We start from the raw sequence: 18,011 nt of genomic DNA, 5'->3' as shown, positions 1-18,011 counted from the left end.
GCCGAAGGGCCTGTACTGCGCTGTAATGTTCTATGTTCTATGTTCTAAGTCAGGATGGTGAGTGACTTGGAGGGGAACTTGGAGGTGGTGGTGTTCCCATGTATCTGCTGCCCTTGTCCTTCTAGATGGAAGTGGTCGTGGGTTTGGAAAGTGCTGTCTGAGGATCTTTGGTGAATTTCTGCAGTGTATCTTGTAGATAATACACACTGCTGCTACTGAGCGTCGGTGGTGGAGGGAGTGGATACTTGTGGATGTGGTGCCAATCAAGCGGGCTGCTTTGTCCTGGATGGTGTCAAGCTTCTTGAGTGTTGTTGGAGCTGCACCCATCCAGGCAAATGGGGAGTATTCCATCACACTCCTGACTTGTGCCTTGTAGATGGTGGACAGGCTTTGAGGAGTCAGGAGGTGAGTTACTTGCCTCAGTATTCCTAGCTTCTGACCTGCTCTTGTAGCCATTATGTTAATGTGATGAGTCCAGTTAAGTTTCTGGTCAATGATAACCCCCAGGATGTTGATAGTGGGGGATTCAGTGATGGTAACACCATTGAATGTCAAGGGGCGGTGGTTAGATTGTCTCTTATTGGTGATGGTCATTGCCTGGCATTTGTGTGGTGCGAATGTCACTTGCCACTTGTCAGCCCAAGCCTGGATATTGTCCAGATCTTGTTGCATTTGAACAAGGACTGCTTCAGTATCTGAGGAGTCACGAATGGTGCTGAACTTTGTGCAATCATCGGCGAACGTCCCCACTTCTGACCTTATGATAGAGGGAAGGTCATTGATGAAGCAGCTGAAGATGGTTGGGCGTAGGACAGTATCCTGAGAAACTCCTACAGAGATGTCCTGACGCTGAGATGACTGATCTCCAACAACCACGACTATCTTCCTATGTGTCAGGTATGACTCCAACCAACAGAGAGTTTGCCTCCTGATACCCATTGATCACAGTTTTGCTCAGGCTCCTTGATGCCACACTCGGTCGAATGTAGCCTTGATATCAAGGACTGTCACTCTCATCTCACCTCACCTCACCTCTGGGATTCAGCTCTTTTGTCCATGTTTGAACCAAGGCTGTAATGAGGTCAGGAGCTGAGTGGCCCTGGCGGAACCCAAACTGGGCGTCACTGAGCAGGTTATTGCTGAGCAGGTGCTGCTTGATAGCACTATTACTGACACCTTCCATCACTTTACTGATGATTGAGAGGAGACTGATGGGGTGGTAATTGGCCAGGTCGGGTTTGTCCCAGAATTTCTTTCAAGTTATTGCCTCAAGATAATTAAAATTTTTATCAGTGCGTACAAGAGGTGACATTTCAGGTTAGACAATGCATTTTAAGTGTGAGGTCTTGTTTAGAATCTGCCAGTGTTTTAACCTGGAGTCAGGCTCCACACTCTGTCTCTTGCACACACACACACTCCCTCACTCTCTCTCTCGCACACACACGCACGCGCACACACAGTCTCTCTCACACACAGACTCACACCACACATATATATATAAATCTATGGGGTGAATTATTTCATCCAAGATGTTTGTATTTTTGCAGATACATTCTATTTTGTTTAGAAATAAAGTCTGACTCCAGGTTCAAACACAGTCAGGTTCTAAACAAGGTCTCACACCTAAAATGCATTATCTGACCTGTGATGTCACCTCTTGTAGACATTGATTGAAAACTTTAATTATCTCGGGGCAATGACTTGAAAGAAACTCTGGGATTTGCATTTTGATCAATAGAAACCTAGAGGTGGTCAGCGAGCCATTTTTAAGGTTGTTACCTTCCTGCTTATAAATTCTTTGTCAGTATAACTCCTCTTCCACACTACACCTGAGGGTGGAGCAGAGCTCAGAAAGCTTGTGTTTTCAAATAAACCTGTTGGACTATAACCTGGTGTCGTGTGACTTTTGACCGTGTCCACCCCAGTCCAATACCACCACCTCCACATCATGATTTTTAAAGCTAGCTGGAGCTGGATCAGAACGCACGCCCCTGGCTCGGATCAATCCAAAAGGGGAACGAGGGTGGAGTATAATCACAGAAAGAAACTACACAGAGCCAATTGAATTCAACACTGAATTCAAACTGAGCCCATGTTGTGGGTTGCTTGGGTTTTTTACTCAATGTGGGGCTCACATATCAATGAAATAGATATAAACAATCCTGAAGGGTGGGTAAGGTCTTTATGTTATGATCTAAATCTTTTGAAATTCCCCATTCTTCAAAGCTTAAGAAAGAACAGGTTGATGTTATCAATGGAGCCTTAAACATACCTTTGTTGGATTGATTTGATTGATTACTATGAGCCCAGCTGATGGCAGTTCCAGTATATGAACCTTATCGTTTGTACTGATGTGCTGGGGTCTCCCATCATTCAGGATATGGATATTTGTGGAGCTTCCTGCTCCTCCATAAGAAATAGGAACAGAAATAGGCCATTCGGCCCCTCGAGCCTGCTCCACTATGCAATAGGGTCATGGCTGATCCGAGACTTGTCCTTCCTTCCATTTCCCTGCAAACCTTGATTCCTGACTGATTAAGAAACTATCTCCGTCTTCAATATACACAAGAACTCTACCCTCACTGCTCTCTGAGGCAAGGAGTTCCAAAGACACTCAACCCTTTGAGAGAATAAATTCCTCTTCATCTCAGTCTTAAATTGGTGCCCCTTTATTCTGAGACTATGCCCTCTGGTCCTAGATTCTCCCATGAGCAGAAACATCCCCTCAGTATTCACCCTGTCATGCCTCTTAAACGTACAGGATCCTTAAACGAAACCACGTTTCAGTTTTCTAAACCTGTTTAACCTTTGCTCATAAGACAAACTCTCCTGCTGGGGTTCATCCGAGTGAACTTTCTCTGAACTTTGTCAGTGGTTTTTGTGTAGATTGTAGATTTTATTGTCATGTGTACTTGAGAACAGGAATACAGTGAAAAGTATACCACCATTCTCCGGTGCCATCTCAAGATTAAAACAGAAGCAGAAATGAAAGAAACAGCCAAAAGAAAAGGAAACGACCAGATCACTCCTCAGCCTCTGCCATGTGTTCTGTCTGTCAGAAAAACAGAGGCACAAAGTCCATCCCTTGGTCTGCGAACACTCAGCTGCTCCGGGTCTCCCCACTCCAAATAAAAGAATATCATTCTGTAAATAAGGGGACGAAACTTGCTCACAGTAATCTAGATGTAGTCTCTGACCAGCACATCCAGAGAGTTGTTTAATTGCCCACCATCACTTATAATGAGATGGGGCAATCCTGGTGCTCAGGGGTTAGATTTGATCCATTGGTTGAGGAAGCACTTGGGCCTGTTTGCTGCATGCTGTTGTCCTGTTTTGTTGCTTGACCAGGGTGTCAACTCAGTTTTGGTATGTCCGTGGTGCTGCTGGCTTGTCCTCATGCACTCTTCATTAAATGCAATTGAGTATTAATTTGCTAACATTTTTAAAAAAAACTTTGCCTCTCTGCCCCAAGAAGTACCAATAAATCTCTCTCCAATCTCATACTGCAACTAACACAATAAATTTTGAAATCCGAGAGATTCACTAGGATATTGTTGCATCTATGATCGAGCACACTCTGGCCTTTTCATTTCAGGCTCCTTGCTCCTACAAAGTAGGCTAAATTCAATTGTCTTATCTTCCAATTGAAAAACATTTCATGAAAACTATATCTTTCCAAGCAGTAATGTTGGATTTTAAATAAATGTAGCTTTGTTTCTCTTTGCAGGTTGTATATTAATCCTTTGCCTGACGATCTTAACTTGGTTCAAGATTATTTCCAGCTGGTTAATCACCAGTACAAATTCTGGCAGCAAAACACAGACAAAGAAAGAAGTGGGAGAAATGAAGATGAACTTGCTTTTCTCTCCAATCTGTCTATTGTGGGAGACAAATGTTTAACTCCTGGATGCACATACTTTTGCTCAAAATTCACAAAGCCATTCTGTCACACATGTCATGATGCCTTCCAAAAAGAAGATGTCTCTTTGGGGGCCAACAATTGTAAACAAAGTGGTGTCCAAGGAGACGATGTGAAGGAGTTAGAGTCCGAAAGTCCAACAATCTTTGGATTGCAAGACAGCAGGAAAACCCCATCAACTCCCCCAAAAGCAGCACCACCATCATCATCCAATAATCACATCTGCAGTAAGACCAATGCCCTCAAATGCAAAACATCTCATTGTCCATTCACTGGAAATGGAATAATGAATGGATTTTGCCCAAGTTGCTTCCAAGGAAGAAGTGGCCACATTCCAGAGGATGGCAGTAACTCTGATCCACATTTTCCAAAAGTGGCAGATGAATTTGTGGAGCAAGGGATGGATTTGTGGGGAGAAAGTTGCAACAGTTGCAAACAAGTGATAAGGACATTCAATGGTTTGTGTTTCTCTTGCTCAGAGATGAGGGATTCACTCTCAAAGTCACAGACCAGAACCAAGCAAATTCCTTTAGGGTCACCGCAAGCTGCCACGGCCAAGAGTAGCAGGTATGGACCACTCCTTCACCAGGAACAGAGACAGAAGTTCAGTCAGCTGAATGAATCTGCAAAATGCAGAAATCCAAACTGCCAGTACTTTGGGACTGAAGAACAGAATGGATTCTGTACTGCATGTTTCTTTAGATATGTGGAAGAAATTGGTAAGTAGTTTAGCATTCGTTAAGCATGCTTCTGGAAGTTATAAACACCATGGCCTGATTTTTTTTTTCCCAGGTATCTGCCTGTTTGTATTGGAGATCAACAGTTCAATTTTAACTGCATTACACACAGCAGCTGAGGCTATGGGGTCACAAAGTGCAGAAATCTGACTATAGGTTTTTAGATAATTATTTAAGTTTGGGTTTGATTTATTGTTGTCACATGTACCCAGACACAGTGAAAATTGTTGTTTTGCATTTCTATACAGGCAGCCTTTAGAATACAGAGTGCAGCAAAGTAGCAGAACAGTGTGGCATACAATGTTACTGCCACAGAGAAGGTGCAGAGAGAGAGAGAGAGATCAACATTAACATTTGAGAGGTCAATTTCCTTGCAATATTCTTAAATTGCCCAATCCTACTCCTCACTTGCACATGCACCCCTCTCAGCCCAACAACTGTTGAAACTCCCACCCATATCTTTGTTACTCTTCAGACTTCAGTCCTCCATCTCTGCCTGGACTGACCTCCCATCTTGTACCTCCCCTTCTCCACTGAACATGAAAGAGTTAATCTCCATCAGGAAACCCAGTCTCCCATTAACATGGGGAGATCCACAATATAATTCTGTTACATTTACCTTAAAGACAGCAAAGTCCATTTTTTCCCTTAAAATTATTCTAGATTAGACAGAACATAGAGATTGTTAAAAGGAAACTCGAAGTTGGAGCTTAATCCTAACCCTTTCTTTATGCAGTGGGGTCTAGGGCGAAACGTCAGCCTCTCTGCTCCTATGATGCTGCTTGGCCTGCTGTGTTCATCCAGCCCTGCACCTTGTTGTCTCCCTTTCTTTATGCAGTTTAATAAACTCCAGCCATGTTTGAATTTACTATTGAAATGGTGTAATCAAATGAGCTTCCCTTCCTCGGTGTGTTAGTTGAGAATCATAGAATCTCAACAATGTGGAAAGAGACCTTTCAGCCCATCCAGCCTTCCCTGACCCTCCGAAGAGCAGCCCACCCAGACCCAGGCCTCCATCCTACCCCTGTAACCCACATTTACCGTGGCCAATCCATCTAACCTGTACATCTTTGGACATCAGAAAATCAGAAGTCGGGAAATTTTTTCTTAACTACTATCTATATTCACAGGTCCATGTATACATTGAGATTCCTAAAGTCCCATGAACTACAAGGTCAGCCTGTAGAGTAGAGCACTAGACGTCTGATCAGTGTAAGCTTGACACTGCAATAGGACATATAGAAATTATCCTGTGTAATAATAGATAACCTGATTGAATTGTCACTCTCTGTATATCGTGAAAACTCATGAAAGAGCTACATCCATCAATTTGGCCCTGAACAATGTCCTGTCTACCTCTGATTACCCTGGAATAGGAGGGCCTCTCAAAAACTTGAACTATTTTCTCAGTCAGCACCTTCCAAACCCACAACCACTTACATCTAGAAGGATGAGGTTAGCAGATATATGGGAACACCATTGCCTACAAATTCCTTTCCAAGCCACGCACATTCCTAACTTGAAAATATATCGCTGTTCCTTCAGTGTCACTGAGAAAGAAAGAAAACAGATGAAGCTAGATGTCCCATGCTGTTACAATGCAGTAAACCCATGAGTGGTTGACTCCTTTAACAGGATGTTGCCATCAAGTCAAACAAACCATTCTGCCCACCACATGTGATGTGAGTTTCAGTGCCAGTGTGATGCCAGGTCTGTAGGTTGTACATCCTATCACCTGGCGGATTGTACAAAATAACACGTACAATTGACCATTTGCAGTGTGCAGCAGGCCATTTGTGCCAAACCTGCAAGCCCCAGGAAAGCATATCCACCAGTTTGTGTGTATCTGCAATTGGAAACCACTCATTAAATAATCCAGAATGTGCCAAGTTACACTGAAAACCATCTGAAGATTATTAGCCAGGTTTGAAGTATATTTGTCCAAGCTAGAAGCTACTTTAAAAAAAAATGACTGGACCCTGACCTATGCAGGCAAAAGGAATTTGGACATACATCTGCATTGTATCTTTCTCCAAAAATGAGATCATGGAGAAAGCCAAACTCTGTTCTATCCCCATGGCAACAGCCTGACCAATCGGGGTTAAGATTGACAGTTAACTGATTACTGAATCGCCAACCAATCAGCACTCTCTTCTCATTCTGTATAAATTTGTCTCTATTTTCAAGTTTGTTTCTTGCTCCTGGTACTGATGAGTGCAAAACAGAAAGTTTCAACGTCTTATCTCCTTTTAGCATTATTTACATTTTCTTCTTAGACCATTTAAAAATGAACTCAAAATTGTTGCTGCCCTTTTTCTAATGTTTCAACATTGTGTGAGATGCTGTCTGGAACCTCCAGTTTGACCTATCCACACACTCTTATATAGGACTAGCTTCACCTACTGGCTGTACATACAGAAGACAATATTTCACTGGATATGGCCTTCCAGGAATGTCTTCCTCAAGACAATTGTACACAGTATTCTTTTTGATTAATAAAACTAATAACCAAGACTGACTTATCTGGAAAGAGTTCCGATGGTCAGAAGTTTCCTTTGCAAACATTTCTCCTCAAACATCCTCTTGGTCATAGCAGGAAATGTCTGCAATTGGCATCATTCTTTTTTCAAGTTGGTTATTTACATAACAGAGATTCCCGAGGAAATATTGGGGAACATGCTACGCCTCCCTGCTACCCCAGTTATTTAACATTCATGACATGGCCTACACTGGGATGTTTAATGGTTTAATCCTCAACACAGTTATACTACATTATTCTGATCCACTGGGGATATGGGGGAGCAGGAGCTCAGTACTCATGCTCGGGGATTTCAGTGAAAATAACTTCCAGTTGTGGAAAGAAACTTGATGATCTGTTCGTAGTGACTGTAGTTGTCTGGACCTGATGTGACATGCCCCTGTCACTTGAGTATGAGTTGTGGCAGAGAGAGGGCATTAGGTAGGGCAAGTGCTCCAGCACCCTCTGCCAACTTCATCCGACAGAGAATGGGAGGGCACCAAAACAAGCAGCACTGCCCTCACACGTCGATAAATAATTCATGGCCATCCCCAATTGATCTTGTTAGAAGCTGCCTCAGAGTTAGGCTTAGTTGAAATACCCCAGTATTACCCCTGCCCATTGCTATCAAACAGTTGGTGAGGGGGGAGTGGCAGCCCAGTCTTTTTATTCATTCACAGGATGAGGGTATCACTGGCCAAGCCAGCATTTATTGCCCATCCCTAATTGTCCAGAGGGCAGTTGAGAATCAACCACATTGCTATGGGTCTGGAGTCAACATGTTGCCAGTTTCTTTCCCGAAAGGACATTAGTGAAACAGATGGGTTTTTCCTGACAATCATGGTCAACATCAGATTCTTAATTCCAGATTTTTTAATTGTATTGAAATTCCATCATCTGCATGGCAGGATTCGAACCCAGGTCCCCTGAACATTCCTGGGTTTTTGACTTAGTCCAATGATAATACCCACTAGGCCATTGCCTCCCCCTGTTTTTAATAATAATTTTAGTAATACAGGAAGCATAAATCTTTGCCCCCTCAGGGCACCCCCTGAGAAGATGGACCACTGACCTCCTCCTCTCCTGAATATAATTGAAAAGCCATTCACCAACCCCACCCCCTCCAAAGGTGAGCAAATCCACCCTATCCACAACCCCAACATCCAGATCCTTAAGCAGTTCCAGAGGGTGGGATTCCTGTCACTGAGGGACACAGGTCTCCCCCCAACCAGTTTAGCTCACCCACTGCGTTCTATGTCTCAGTCTGTTAGCTCACCACCACCAGGAGGAAGTACTACTGACTGATCCCAAGGGATCTGCAGTAAAGACCTCCCTGGCTTTTTCAAAATTATTGCAGATGACTTGAAGGAAAATAGCCCAAGGATGATAAAAGCAAAAGATTCTAAAGGGAAATTCAAAAGTTGCAAAATATAATTATGGTGACAGGAGATGTTTTAAGGCAGAAACTAACCTCAGGTATACAGTTCCTGACTGGAAATCCCAAGCTAGACAGAAGTGATATATTTAAAGAGGAAAAAATACATGCAAGTACAAAACAGTCATATGAAAATAGCCAATTATAATTACAGTCCCTTCTTGGTTAAAGAAGGTCCCTTGTGGAAGGGGTTATCTCGGGAAGTTTTGTTCCTTTCCCAGTTTTGGACAATGGGAGATTCAGATGTTTTCCATTTTGATAGAATGTGAAACTTTTTCGGGCTGATTCTTAAAATTAAACCCAGTAAAAAACAAACCTGTAAATATGAAAAAATACAAAAATGCGAGTTAGCTTTCTGGTAGCAATACTGGTGTGTAAACTGTACTGACTTGGGGCATAAAAATATTGAAATGTATAAAGGACACAGAAAAGGGAACATAGCCCTTCCCTTAAAATAGAAACAACATTTTGTTGTGAAGTACAGTTTGAACAAAGCCAGTGTTTCTGATTCCTGGTTTCCAGTTGCTGCATAGTATTGTTGTTGGATTAGAGGTGTGAAGAGCACTTTAATCCAGTGAGAATTTGACTGAAAACAGTTTCTGTGTGTTTCTGTGTGTTTCTGTGTGTGTGTGTGTGTGTGTATATTGCTGGTGCTCAACACGATATCCCAATGTATTTAAAGTAACATCTACATTTTCCCACTCAATCACGTGTTCAGCTGCATTTCCCTAAATCCACAGAGAAAAAGCTTTTGGCTGAATCTTGTCTTTTTGGCAGAGTGGCAGTTGGGTCAAGTTTTATGGAGAGCCTCTCTCTGTGAGGCCTGTCACTGTATCTCACCAAACCAACCTCATTAATTACCCCATGTTGCCCCTACAGTGTCCCAGTCACCATTTTACAGCCTGCTGTTACCAGAACAACTCAGTCCTGCTGGGATATCCCAGAATTCACCGCCATCCCTTTGCACCCATGCCATTTAATATACCAATGTGTACATGGGCAAGTACTGTCAGTCCACATTTCAATCTCCAAACTCAGCTCTGTTTTGCACAGAAACACTGATTTATTTAAAAAAAAGTATCCTGTGCCTTTGCTGACACATTTTGTGGGTCAGTACAATTAACAATCAGATTTATGATAATGTCTTTCTTCCTAGGAGCATCTGCTGAGCAGGATCCAAACCAGCAAGTCAATCATTCTCCAACTGCTCCCAATGAGAACCTTGCTCAGATTTCATCCCACCTTAAAAACATGTCAGTTTGTTCTAAAGCTGAGTGTAGCATGCTTGCCAATCCAGTGTACAGTGGATATTGTGAAAAATGCTATGTTAATGCACAGGGTAAGCATTCACAAAGAATCAAGTCTGGCAATGATGTTCCTGCAGATCAACAGACTTGGGTGAGTTAACTTTCTTTAATACCAAGGAAAAGTCAGTGTTGTACAACTTAAATGATTTTATAATTTACATTTGTATAATTTACAGAATACATCCAAATCATACAGTCTCTATGCTCATGAATTAGAAGTGTTGCAATTTTCTCAGTGAATCTTCTATCTGACCAGGAATGATTAGTGTTACTTCAGTTATTTATCTGAATTTCATTTAGTTGCTAATTTTGTATTTTACCTTTTCTGATGCATTCCCTTCCTTGCCTTAAAATAAATAATGTCAATATAAATCAAACTGATCATCTTAGCCGGAGATAGCAAGAACTGCGGGTGCTGGAGTCAGAGATAACACAGTGTGGAGCTGGATGAACACAGCAGGTCAAGCAGCATCAGAGGAGCAGGAAAGCTGACGTTTCGGGTTGGGACCCTTCTTCAGAAATTGAGAAGAGGGGTGGGGCTGGAGAAGGTAGGTGGGATGGTGATAGGTGAGTGTAGGTAGGGAGAGGTGGGGATTGGTCATTCTGAAGAAGAGTCCCGACCCGAAACGTCAGCTTTTCTGCTCCTCTGATGCTGCCAGACCTGCAGTGTTCCTCCAGCTCCACACTGTGTGATCATATTAGCCACTACTTTAACACAGGTTTCTGGCAATCTGCCATAAAATCAGAAGGTGCTGAAAATGTTTCTTCGCAGATGCTGCAGAGTAAAGTTAAAGTTTCAATCTAGTGACTGATGAAATGTTGACATTGTTTCTGTCTCCACACTGGCTGTCTTTGCCATAAATGGTGCTTTCAGTCAGAAAAAACATGGTTCCAGTACAAACAGACAAGCTAGGTGCAGCAGTAGGCCATTCAGCCCTCAAGCTTACTCAACCATTTGATTAGATCATTGCTGATCTGACTGTGGTCTCACCTCTACATTTCCACCCAGAATCAAACTGCCTCAGCCTTAAAAATATTCAATGACCCTGCCTCCTCGGCTGTTTGGGAAAAGAGTTTCAAAGTTTCACAACGTCTCAGAGAAAAAAAGTTCTCCTCATCTCTGTGTTAAACGGATGACCGGTTAGTTTAAAACTATCTCTTTTAGTTCTAGGCTCTCCCATACAGCATAGAACAGTACAGCACAGGGACAGACCCTTCAGCCCACCATGTCTGTGCCAACCATGCTGGCATTCTAAATGAATCCCAGCTGCCTGCACATGGCCTGTACCCCTTTATTCCCTTCCTGACCATGTGTCCGTCTAAATACCTTTTCAACATGGCTATCCTATTGACTTCTACCGCCTCCCCTGGCTGCGTGTTCCAGGCACCAACCACTCTATGTTTTAAAAAAAAACTTGCCTTGCATATCTCCTTTAAACCGTTCCCCTCTCATATTAATCTATGCCCCTGGTATTTGACACTTCCATCCTGGGAAAAATACTTTGACAATCCATGACTTGCCAACTTTCATATTCAATGCTTTGACCAATGAAGGCAGACATGCCATATACCTCCTTTACCACCTTATCCACTTGTGTTGGCACTTTCAGGGAACTACGGACTTGGACCCCAAGATCCTTCTGTGTATCATTGCTCCGAAGGGACCTGCCATTAACTAAATACTTTCCTCTTGCATTTGACCTTTCAAATTGTCTCACCTCACACTTGTCTGGTTAAACTCTATCTGTCATTTCTCTGCTCAACTTTTCAACTTATCTCTCTCTTGCTGCATCCTTTGACAATCTTCCTCACTATCCATAACTCCACCAACTTTCAAGTTGTCTGCAAAATTTCTAATCAGATCACCCACGTTTTCATCTAAGTCATTTATACATATTACAAACAACAGAGGTCTTAGCACTGATTCTTGTGGAACACCACTTGTCACTGACTTCCGGTCAGAAAAACACCCTTCTCAACTACCTTCTCTTTTCTATGATCAAACCAGTTTTGTATCCAACTTTCCAACTCCCCATGGATTCCACACTACTTTAATTATCTGACCAGCTTACCATGACGGACCTTGTCAATTGCTTTAGTAAAGTCCATGCAGACAACATCCACTGTCCTACCCTCATCAATCATCTTCGTCACTTCCTCAAAAAAACTCAAATTGATGAGACAAGACCCTCCCCCACACAAAACCATGCTGACTAACCCTAATAAGTCCATTCTTTTCCAAGTGCGAATAAATCCTGTCCCTAAGAATCTTCTCCAATAATTTCCTTACCACTATTGTAAGGCTCACTGGCCTGTAATTTCCTAGTTTATCCCTGTTACCCTTCTTAAACAAGGGAATGATATTGGCTATTCTCCAGTCTTCTGGGACCTTGCCTGTGGCTAAAAGGGATACAAAGATCTCTATCAAGGCCCCGACCATCTCCTCCCTTGCCTCCTTCATTATTCTGGGATAGGTCCCATCAGGTCCTGGGGACTTACTTACCCTAATGTTTTCCAAGACACCCAACACCACCTCATTCTTAATATCAACATGTCCTAGAATATCAACGTACCCATCTCTGATCTTGCCATCATCCATGTCCTTCTCCTGGTGAATATTGACGTGAAGTGACTACTGGGGATCTTACAGATGTAGGATACCTGAACTTCCAGAAGGTATTTGATAAGGTGCCGCATAAAGGGTTAATATACAAGATAAAATCACATGGGGTTAGAAATCATTTATTAGCTTGAATAGTGGATTGACTAACCAACAGAAAGCAGAACATCGAGATAAATAGATTGTTTTCTGATTGGCAAGTTGTAACTAATGGAGTGTCACAGGGTTCAGTCCTTGGACCTCAACTGTTTACAAACTTTACTAATGACTTGGATGTAGGGTTAAAGAGTACTATAGTTAAATTTACGTGACACTAAAATAAGTAGGAAAGCAAGTTGCAATAAAGTGGCTCACTCAAGTGGTTAGGGTTTGGAATGGACTGTCTGAGTGTGTAGTGGAGGCAGGTTCATGTGAGTAGTTAGTGTCTAGAATGTACTGTCTGAGAGGGAGGTTCAGTCAAGGCCATCAGAAATGAATTTGATAATTATCTAAAGAGAAAACAATTTCAGGACTACAGTGAAATGGGAGGCAAGCGCAAACGGGAGAGTTTGTCTTACAGGGAGCTGGCACAGAGTGAGGGGGCGAAATGGCCATTTCTGTGCTGTAACCATTCTGCGGGTCCTTAGCATCATTTGTGATGCAGAAAAGGGAGTTTATTCACAGATTCATACAGTATAGAAAAGGCTCTTCAGCTCGTCAAGTCTGCACCGACACAGCACGGTGGCTCAGTGGTTAGCATTGCTGCATCACAGCGCCAGAGACCTAGGTTCGATTCCAACTTCAGGTGACCATGTGGAATTGGCACATGCTCCCCGTGTCTTCGTGGGTTTCCTCCAGGTGCTCCAGTTTCCTCCCACAGTGCAAAGATGTGTGGGTTAGGTGGATCAGCCATACTAAATTGCCCGTAGTGTCTAGTATGGGAAATGCAGGGAAAGGGTAGGGGTGGGTCTGGGTGGGACGCACTTCGGAGGGAATGGTGTGGACTTGATGGGCTGAATGGCCTGCTTGCATGCTGTAGGGATTGACTGATGAAAGCAAGTGTCCCATATGCCACCTTAACTATCCCATTCAGGGATCTGTGAATAATTACCCCAAAACCTTTGTTTCTCTAGGCTACCCAGTGTCCTGCCATTCATTAAATACTCCCTCATCTTCTTTCTTCTTCCAAAGTGTATCACTTCGCCCTTATCAGGGTTAACAACAATCTGCCACTGGTCTGTCCCATCTGACCAACTCAACTATATCTTTCTATAACCTACAACCATCTTATAGAGTCACAGTCATACAGTCATACAGCACGGAAACAGACCCAACTAATCCATCCCAAACTAAACTGGTCCCATCTGCCTGCTCCTGGCCCAGATCCCTCCAAACCTTTTCTATTCATGTACTTGTTGTAATTGTACCCGCATCCACCACTTCCTCAGGAAGTTCATTCCACATGCAAACCACTCTCTGTATAAGAAATTTGCTCCACATTCCTCACCTTAAAAATGTGCCCCCTAGTCTTGAAATCCCCCATCCTAGGGAAAAGGCAACTACCATTAATCTTGAATATACTGCTCATGATTTTATAAACTTCACTTTTAACCATGCTTTCAATCTTGGTGTCATCTGCAAATTTATTTAACATTCCCCACATTTTCATCTGTATCATTTATGTATATAACAAACATTAAGGGTCCCAGTACTGATCCTTGAGGTACACCACTAGACATCAGCCTCCAGACACTCAAACAACCTTCCACCACTACCCTTTGTGTCCTATTGCTAAGTCAGTTTCTGACCCATCTCGCCAAGTTTCCCTCAATTCCATGTGCATATTCTGAAAACATTTTCTGGGGAAACCCTCTTCTGTACTGGATCAAAGAGGAACATTTCACAAAAAAGTGGAACACTTTGCAGTCTGTTCTAGCAAAAAGCTGTAACTTAGAAATATGACAGTTACCTCCTTTCAGTGGCTCACTAGTTTATTAAACAGAGCTCCTTTTCAGATGTACAGAGGTAGAATGATCGGTGGTATAAAGTTCATTTGGAGATAATATCTGAAACCCCACAATTTTTATATCAGTTAATGTCCCCAAATACCCAAAGGATATAACAACAAGGCAATCCACATGCTGTTGGTTTCTGGCTTAATTATTGTACATTCCCCACTCGGGGATATTGTGGGGGTGGGTGATGGAGCATGTTAGAGGGTTGGGTGCAGAGGTGCTTTGAGAAGGTGTTACAGCACATTGGGGTCGGGGTGCAGGAGTGTGTTGTGTGGGGGTGGTTGGGGATATGGCTGCAGGAGATTGTGAGGGGGTGTGCCAGAACATGGGGGGAGATGGTGGGTGCTGCAGCACTGGTGATGGGTTGCTGCTGTGGTATTTTTTCAGATGACTGCTCATGATACATTACGGTATTTCCCACCTTTGCTGGTGTGTGCTACTGGGTATGGACTGCGCGAGGTGGTTGCTCCTTTGTCCTTGCTTTGTCTTGGACCTCTCTAGAGATTATTGGCATCGGATATCCGTCACTGTAGAATATCTACAGGAGAGGCACTGTTCTTGGATTTAGAGAAGGATCGTTGCATGATGGCAATAAATACAACAAAAACAAAGTTGCTGGAAAAGCTCAGCAGGTCTCGCAGCACCTGTGGAGGAGAAAACAGAGTTAACGTTTCGGGTCCGGTGACCCTTCCTCAGAACTGGATCTGCTGCCACCGACAAAAGGTTCGCTGTGAAATTTCAGCTAAACCAGCAAATGGTAAATGTACGAGCTGAGTTCTAATATGGTACCCTGTGCTTGATTACAAGCACAGAACTGGACATCAATAAATACAACTCCGTTTAGTTGGTTATAATAACTAGGACTGTCCGAGGCATGTGCTGATCCATCTAGTCCCTCTGAAAGACAGAGAAGAACTCCCTGTCTCCCCTCACTAACTGCCTGTGCCATCAGTAGGATGGATGGAACCAAAGCAGCATTAGCATTAACCTCTTCAGGACCTCATCTTGTATAACAGGCTGGGAGTGAGGGTCCTTATTATTAAGAAAGAAATAAGTTCAGTCCTGAATGGTCTGCTGAAGGTGTCAGTGAGGACAATGGAGATAAAACTGGATCAGGATCATAGATGATCAAATGACCTCTGCAGATCCTCAATAGACTTCTATGAAGTGACCATCCATACGAGGTGTAGACAGTGGTCACCAGGAGACGTCACCCCTTCAGGAGAAGAGATATACAACTCTGTTCTTGCAGAGGTACCGCTGCCATCCTCAGACCACTGCAGAGGGCAGTTAGGGGTCAGTCACACAGTATGAAACTGGACTCACCAGACTGGTTACCTGAAAGGATGTCAGTTAGCCAGTTACTATTTTTAAGATAGCCTGGGACTTCTTTGTCACTGTTTTTCTGATGTTAGCTTCCAATTTCCAGATTGTTTTTCGCACAAGCTGAGATTTGAACTCTCCATTACTGGGGCATTACAGCAGCCCTGTTTACAGTTATGAACTGAACTGAATGCTGCTATTCCCAGTAGAAGGGAAGATATTTGCAAATATCCTTCTGTGGGTGCCCTACACCTGAAGGACTTATGCTATTCAAGAAGCAGCTCGCCATTTCCTTCTCAAAGATAACTAGGGATGGGCAATAATTAATGGACTAGCCAGTGACCCCCACATCCCATGGATTAATTAAAAAAGGAACTTTAACAGTAAGTTTATCACATAATATCTCCAGCTCCTTAACTACACATCTCAAAAAAGGTAAATAGAAAGAATATAATAAAAGATTGTCTGAGACATTGGAATATCAACCATGGTGTAGGAACAGTAAAATGTTGAGACAATGCACTGTATTGCTGCCGCTGACAAAAGGTTCGCTGTGAAATTTCAGCTAAACCAGCAAATGGTAAATGTACGAGCTGAGTTCTAATGTGGTACCCTGTGCTTGATTACAATCCGTGAAAGCAATGGAATAAACAACAAAATGTGTAAAACTCTTAACTGACTTTTAAATGGAGTTGGCTAAATAAAATGTTGTCATTGCAGAGTCCTATGGTGCCGAATAACCCATCGAATGTTCAGGGATTATCTGACAGAACGACCAACAAACTCTTTGAGGTGGAGTTAGTGACAAGCGGCAACAGCAGCGATGGAGGTTGTTTGCAGTGCTCTCAGATTCGCATTTTATCATCATCAGATCAACAGAACCTGGAGTCAAAAAGAAACCTTTGTAGAACTCAGGACTGTGTGCACTTTGGGAATGCAAAATGTGATGGATACTGTAATGCTTGTTTCACTACTTTACAGATGCACAGAAAGTAGATATTCTGGGACAACAGACAGGGGATACCAGCTGATTTTGTCCTCTCCCCAGTTGTTCATTGCCAATTTTCTCATTGTAATGCAGTCCATATCACAGTTGAGCATCTAGCAAAAGACCAATTTCTTTCAGAAAAAACAAAGCTGAAAAAATAGTTTGCAATTTATTTAAAATTCAAAGTACATGGGATTGAGGACAGTGACATAGATAAAGAACTGGTTGGCAGACAGGAAACAAAGAGTAGGAAAAAATGGGTCAATTTTCTGAGTGAAGTTTTTCATTTTTCTGAGCCAGTGATTAGTGGGGTACCGCAGGGATCAGTGCTTGAACCCAGCTGTTCACAATCTATACATTAATTATTTGGATGAGGGAACTAAATGTTACATCTCCAAGTTTGCAGACCACACAAAGCAGGGTGAAAGCGTGTATTGCAAGGGGGATGCAAAGATGCTTCAGTGTGATTTGGACAAATTATGAGTTAGGTAAATGCATAGCAGATTAAGTATAAGGTGGATGAGTGTCAGGTTATCCACTTAAGTCATAACAATAAAAAAGCAGATTATTATCTGAATGCTAGTAGATTGGGAAAGGGGGAGGTGCAATGAGATGTGGGTGTCCTTGTGCACCAGTTGCTAATGGTAAGCATGCAGGTGCAGCAGGTAATAAAGGAGCTAAATTCTCTGTTGGGCTTCATAGTGAGAGAATTCGAGTACAGGAGCAGCAATGTCTTGCTACAATTGTACTGGGCCTTGGTGAGACCAGGCCTGGAGTATTGTGTGCAGTTTTAGTTTCCTTATCTGAGGAAGAATGTTCCTGGGCTGGCAGGACTAACGTATGAAGAGAGGCTGAATCAGTTAAGACTGTATTCACTGGATTTTAGGAGAATTAGGGTGGGCAGCTATGATCATAATTGAATGGCAGAGCACGCTCAAAGGACTGAATGACCTACTCCTAGTTTCCAAGTTTCTAGTTTCTGTTAACCCTGAGACATGGACAGTTCTGGCCACCCAGAGTCAAATCCTGCCATGGCAGATGGTGGAAATTCATTTCAATAAAACAAAATAATCTGGAATTAAGGGTCTAATGATGACCATGAATCCACTGTCAATTATCAGAAAAAAAACAATCTAGTTCAGTCATGTCCTTTAAGGAAGGAAACTGCCA

At 42.7% G+C, this 18,011-nt stretch overlaps 1 protein-coding gene across 1 annotated transcript in view; it reads left to right on the top strand.

Moving 5' to 3' along the window:
* Nucleotides 1–17,625, top strand: part of LOC109921228 (tumor necrosis factor alpha-induced protein 3-like) — a 76,397-nt gene extending 58,772 nt beyond the window's left edge. The window contains exons 5-7 of the mRNA XM_048612904.1: nucleotides 3,728–4,638; nucleotides 9,766–10,007; nucleotides 16,574–17,625. Coding sequence (XP_048468861.1) covers nucleotides 3,728–4,638; nucleotides 9,766–10,007; nucleotides 16,574–16,849 — 1,429 coding nt within the window. The 3' untranslated portion in view covers nucleotides 16,850–17,625. The remainder of the gene's footprint in view (nucleotides 1–3,727; nucleotides 4,639–9,765; nucleotides 10,008–16,573) is intronic.
* The last annotated feature ends 386 nt before the right edge of the window (nucleotides 17,626–18,011 follow it).

This window comes from Rhincodon typus, chromosome 27 (assembly GCF_021869965.1).
Source record: "Rhincodon typus isolate 14 chromosome 27, sRhiTyp1.1, whole genome shotgun sequence".
Classification (NCBI taxonomy): Eukaryota; Metazoa; Chordata; class Chondrichthyes; order Orectolobiformes; family Rhincodontidae; genus Rhincodon; species Rhincodon typus.
The sequence above is the reverse complement of the archived record's forward strand: the minus strand, read 5'-3'. Positions and strand labels throughout refer to the sequence as shown.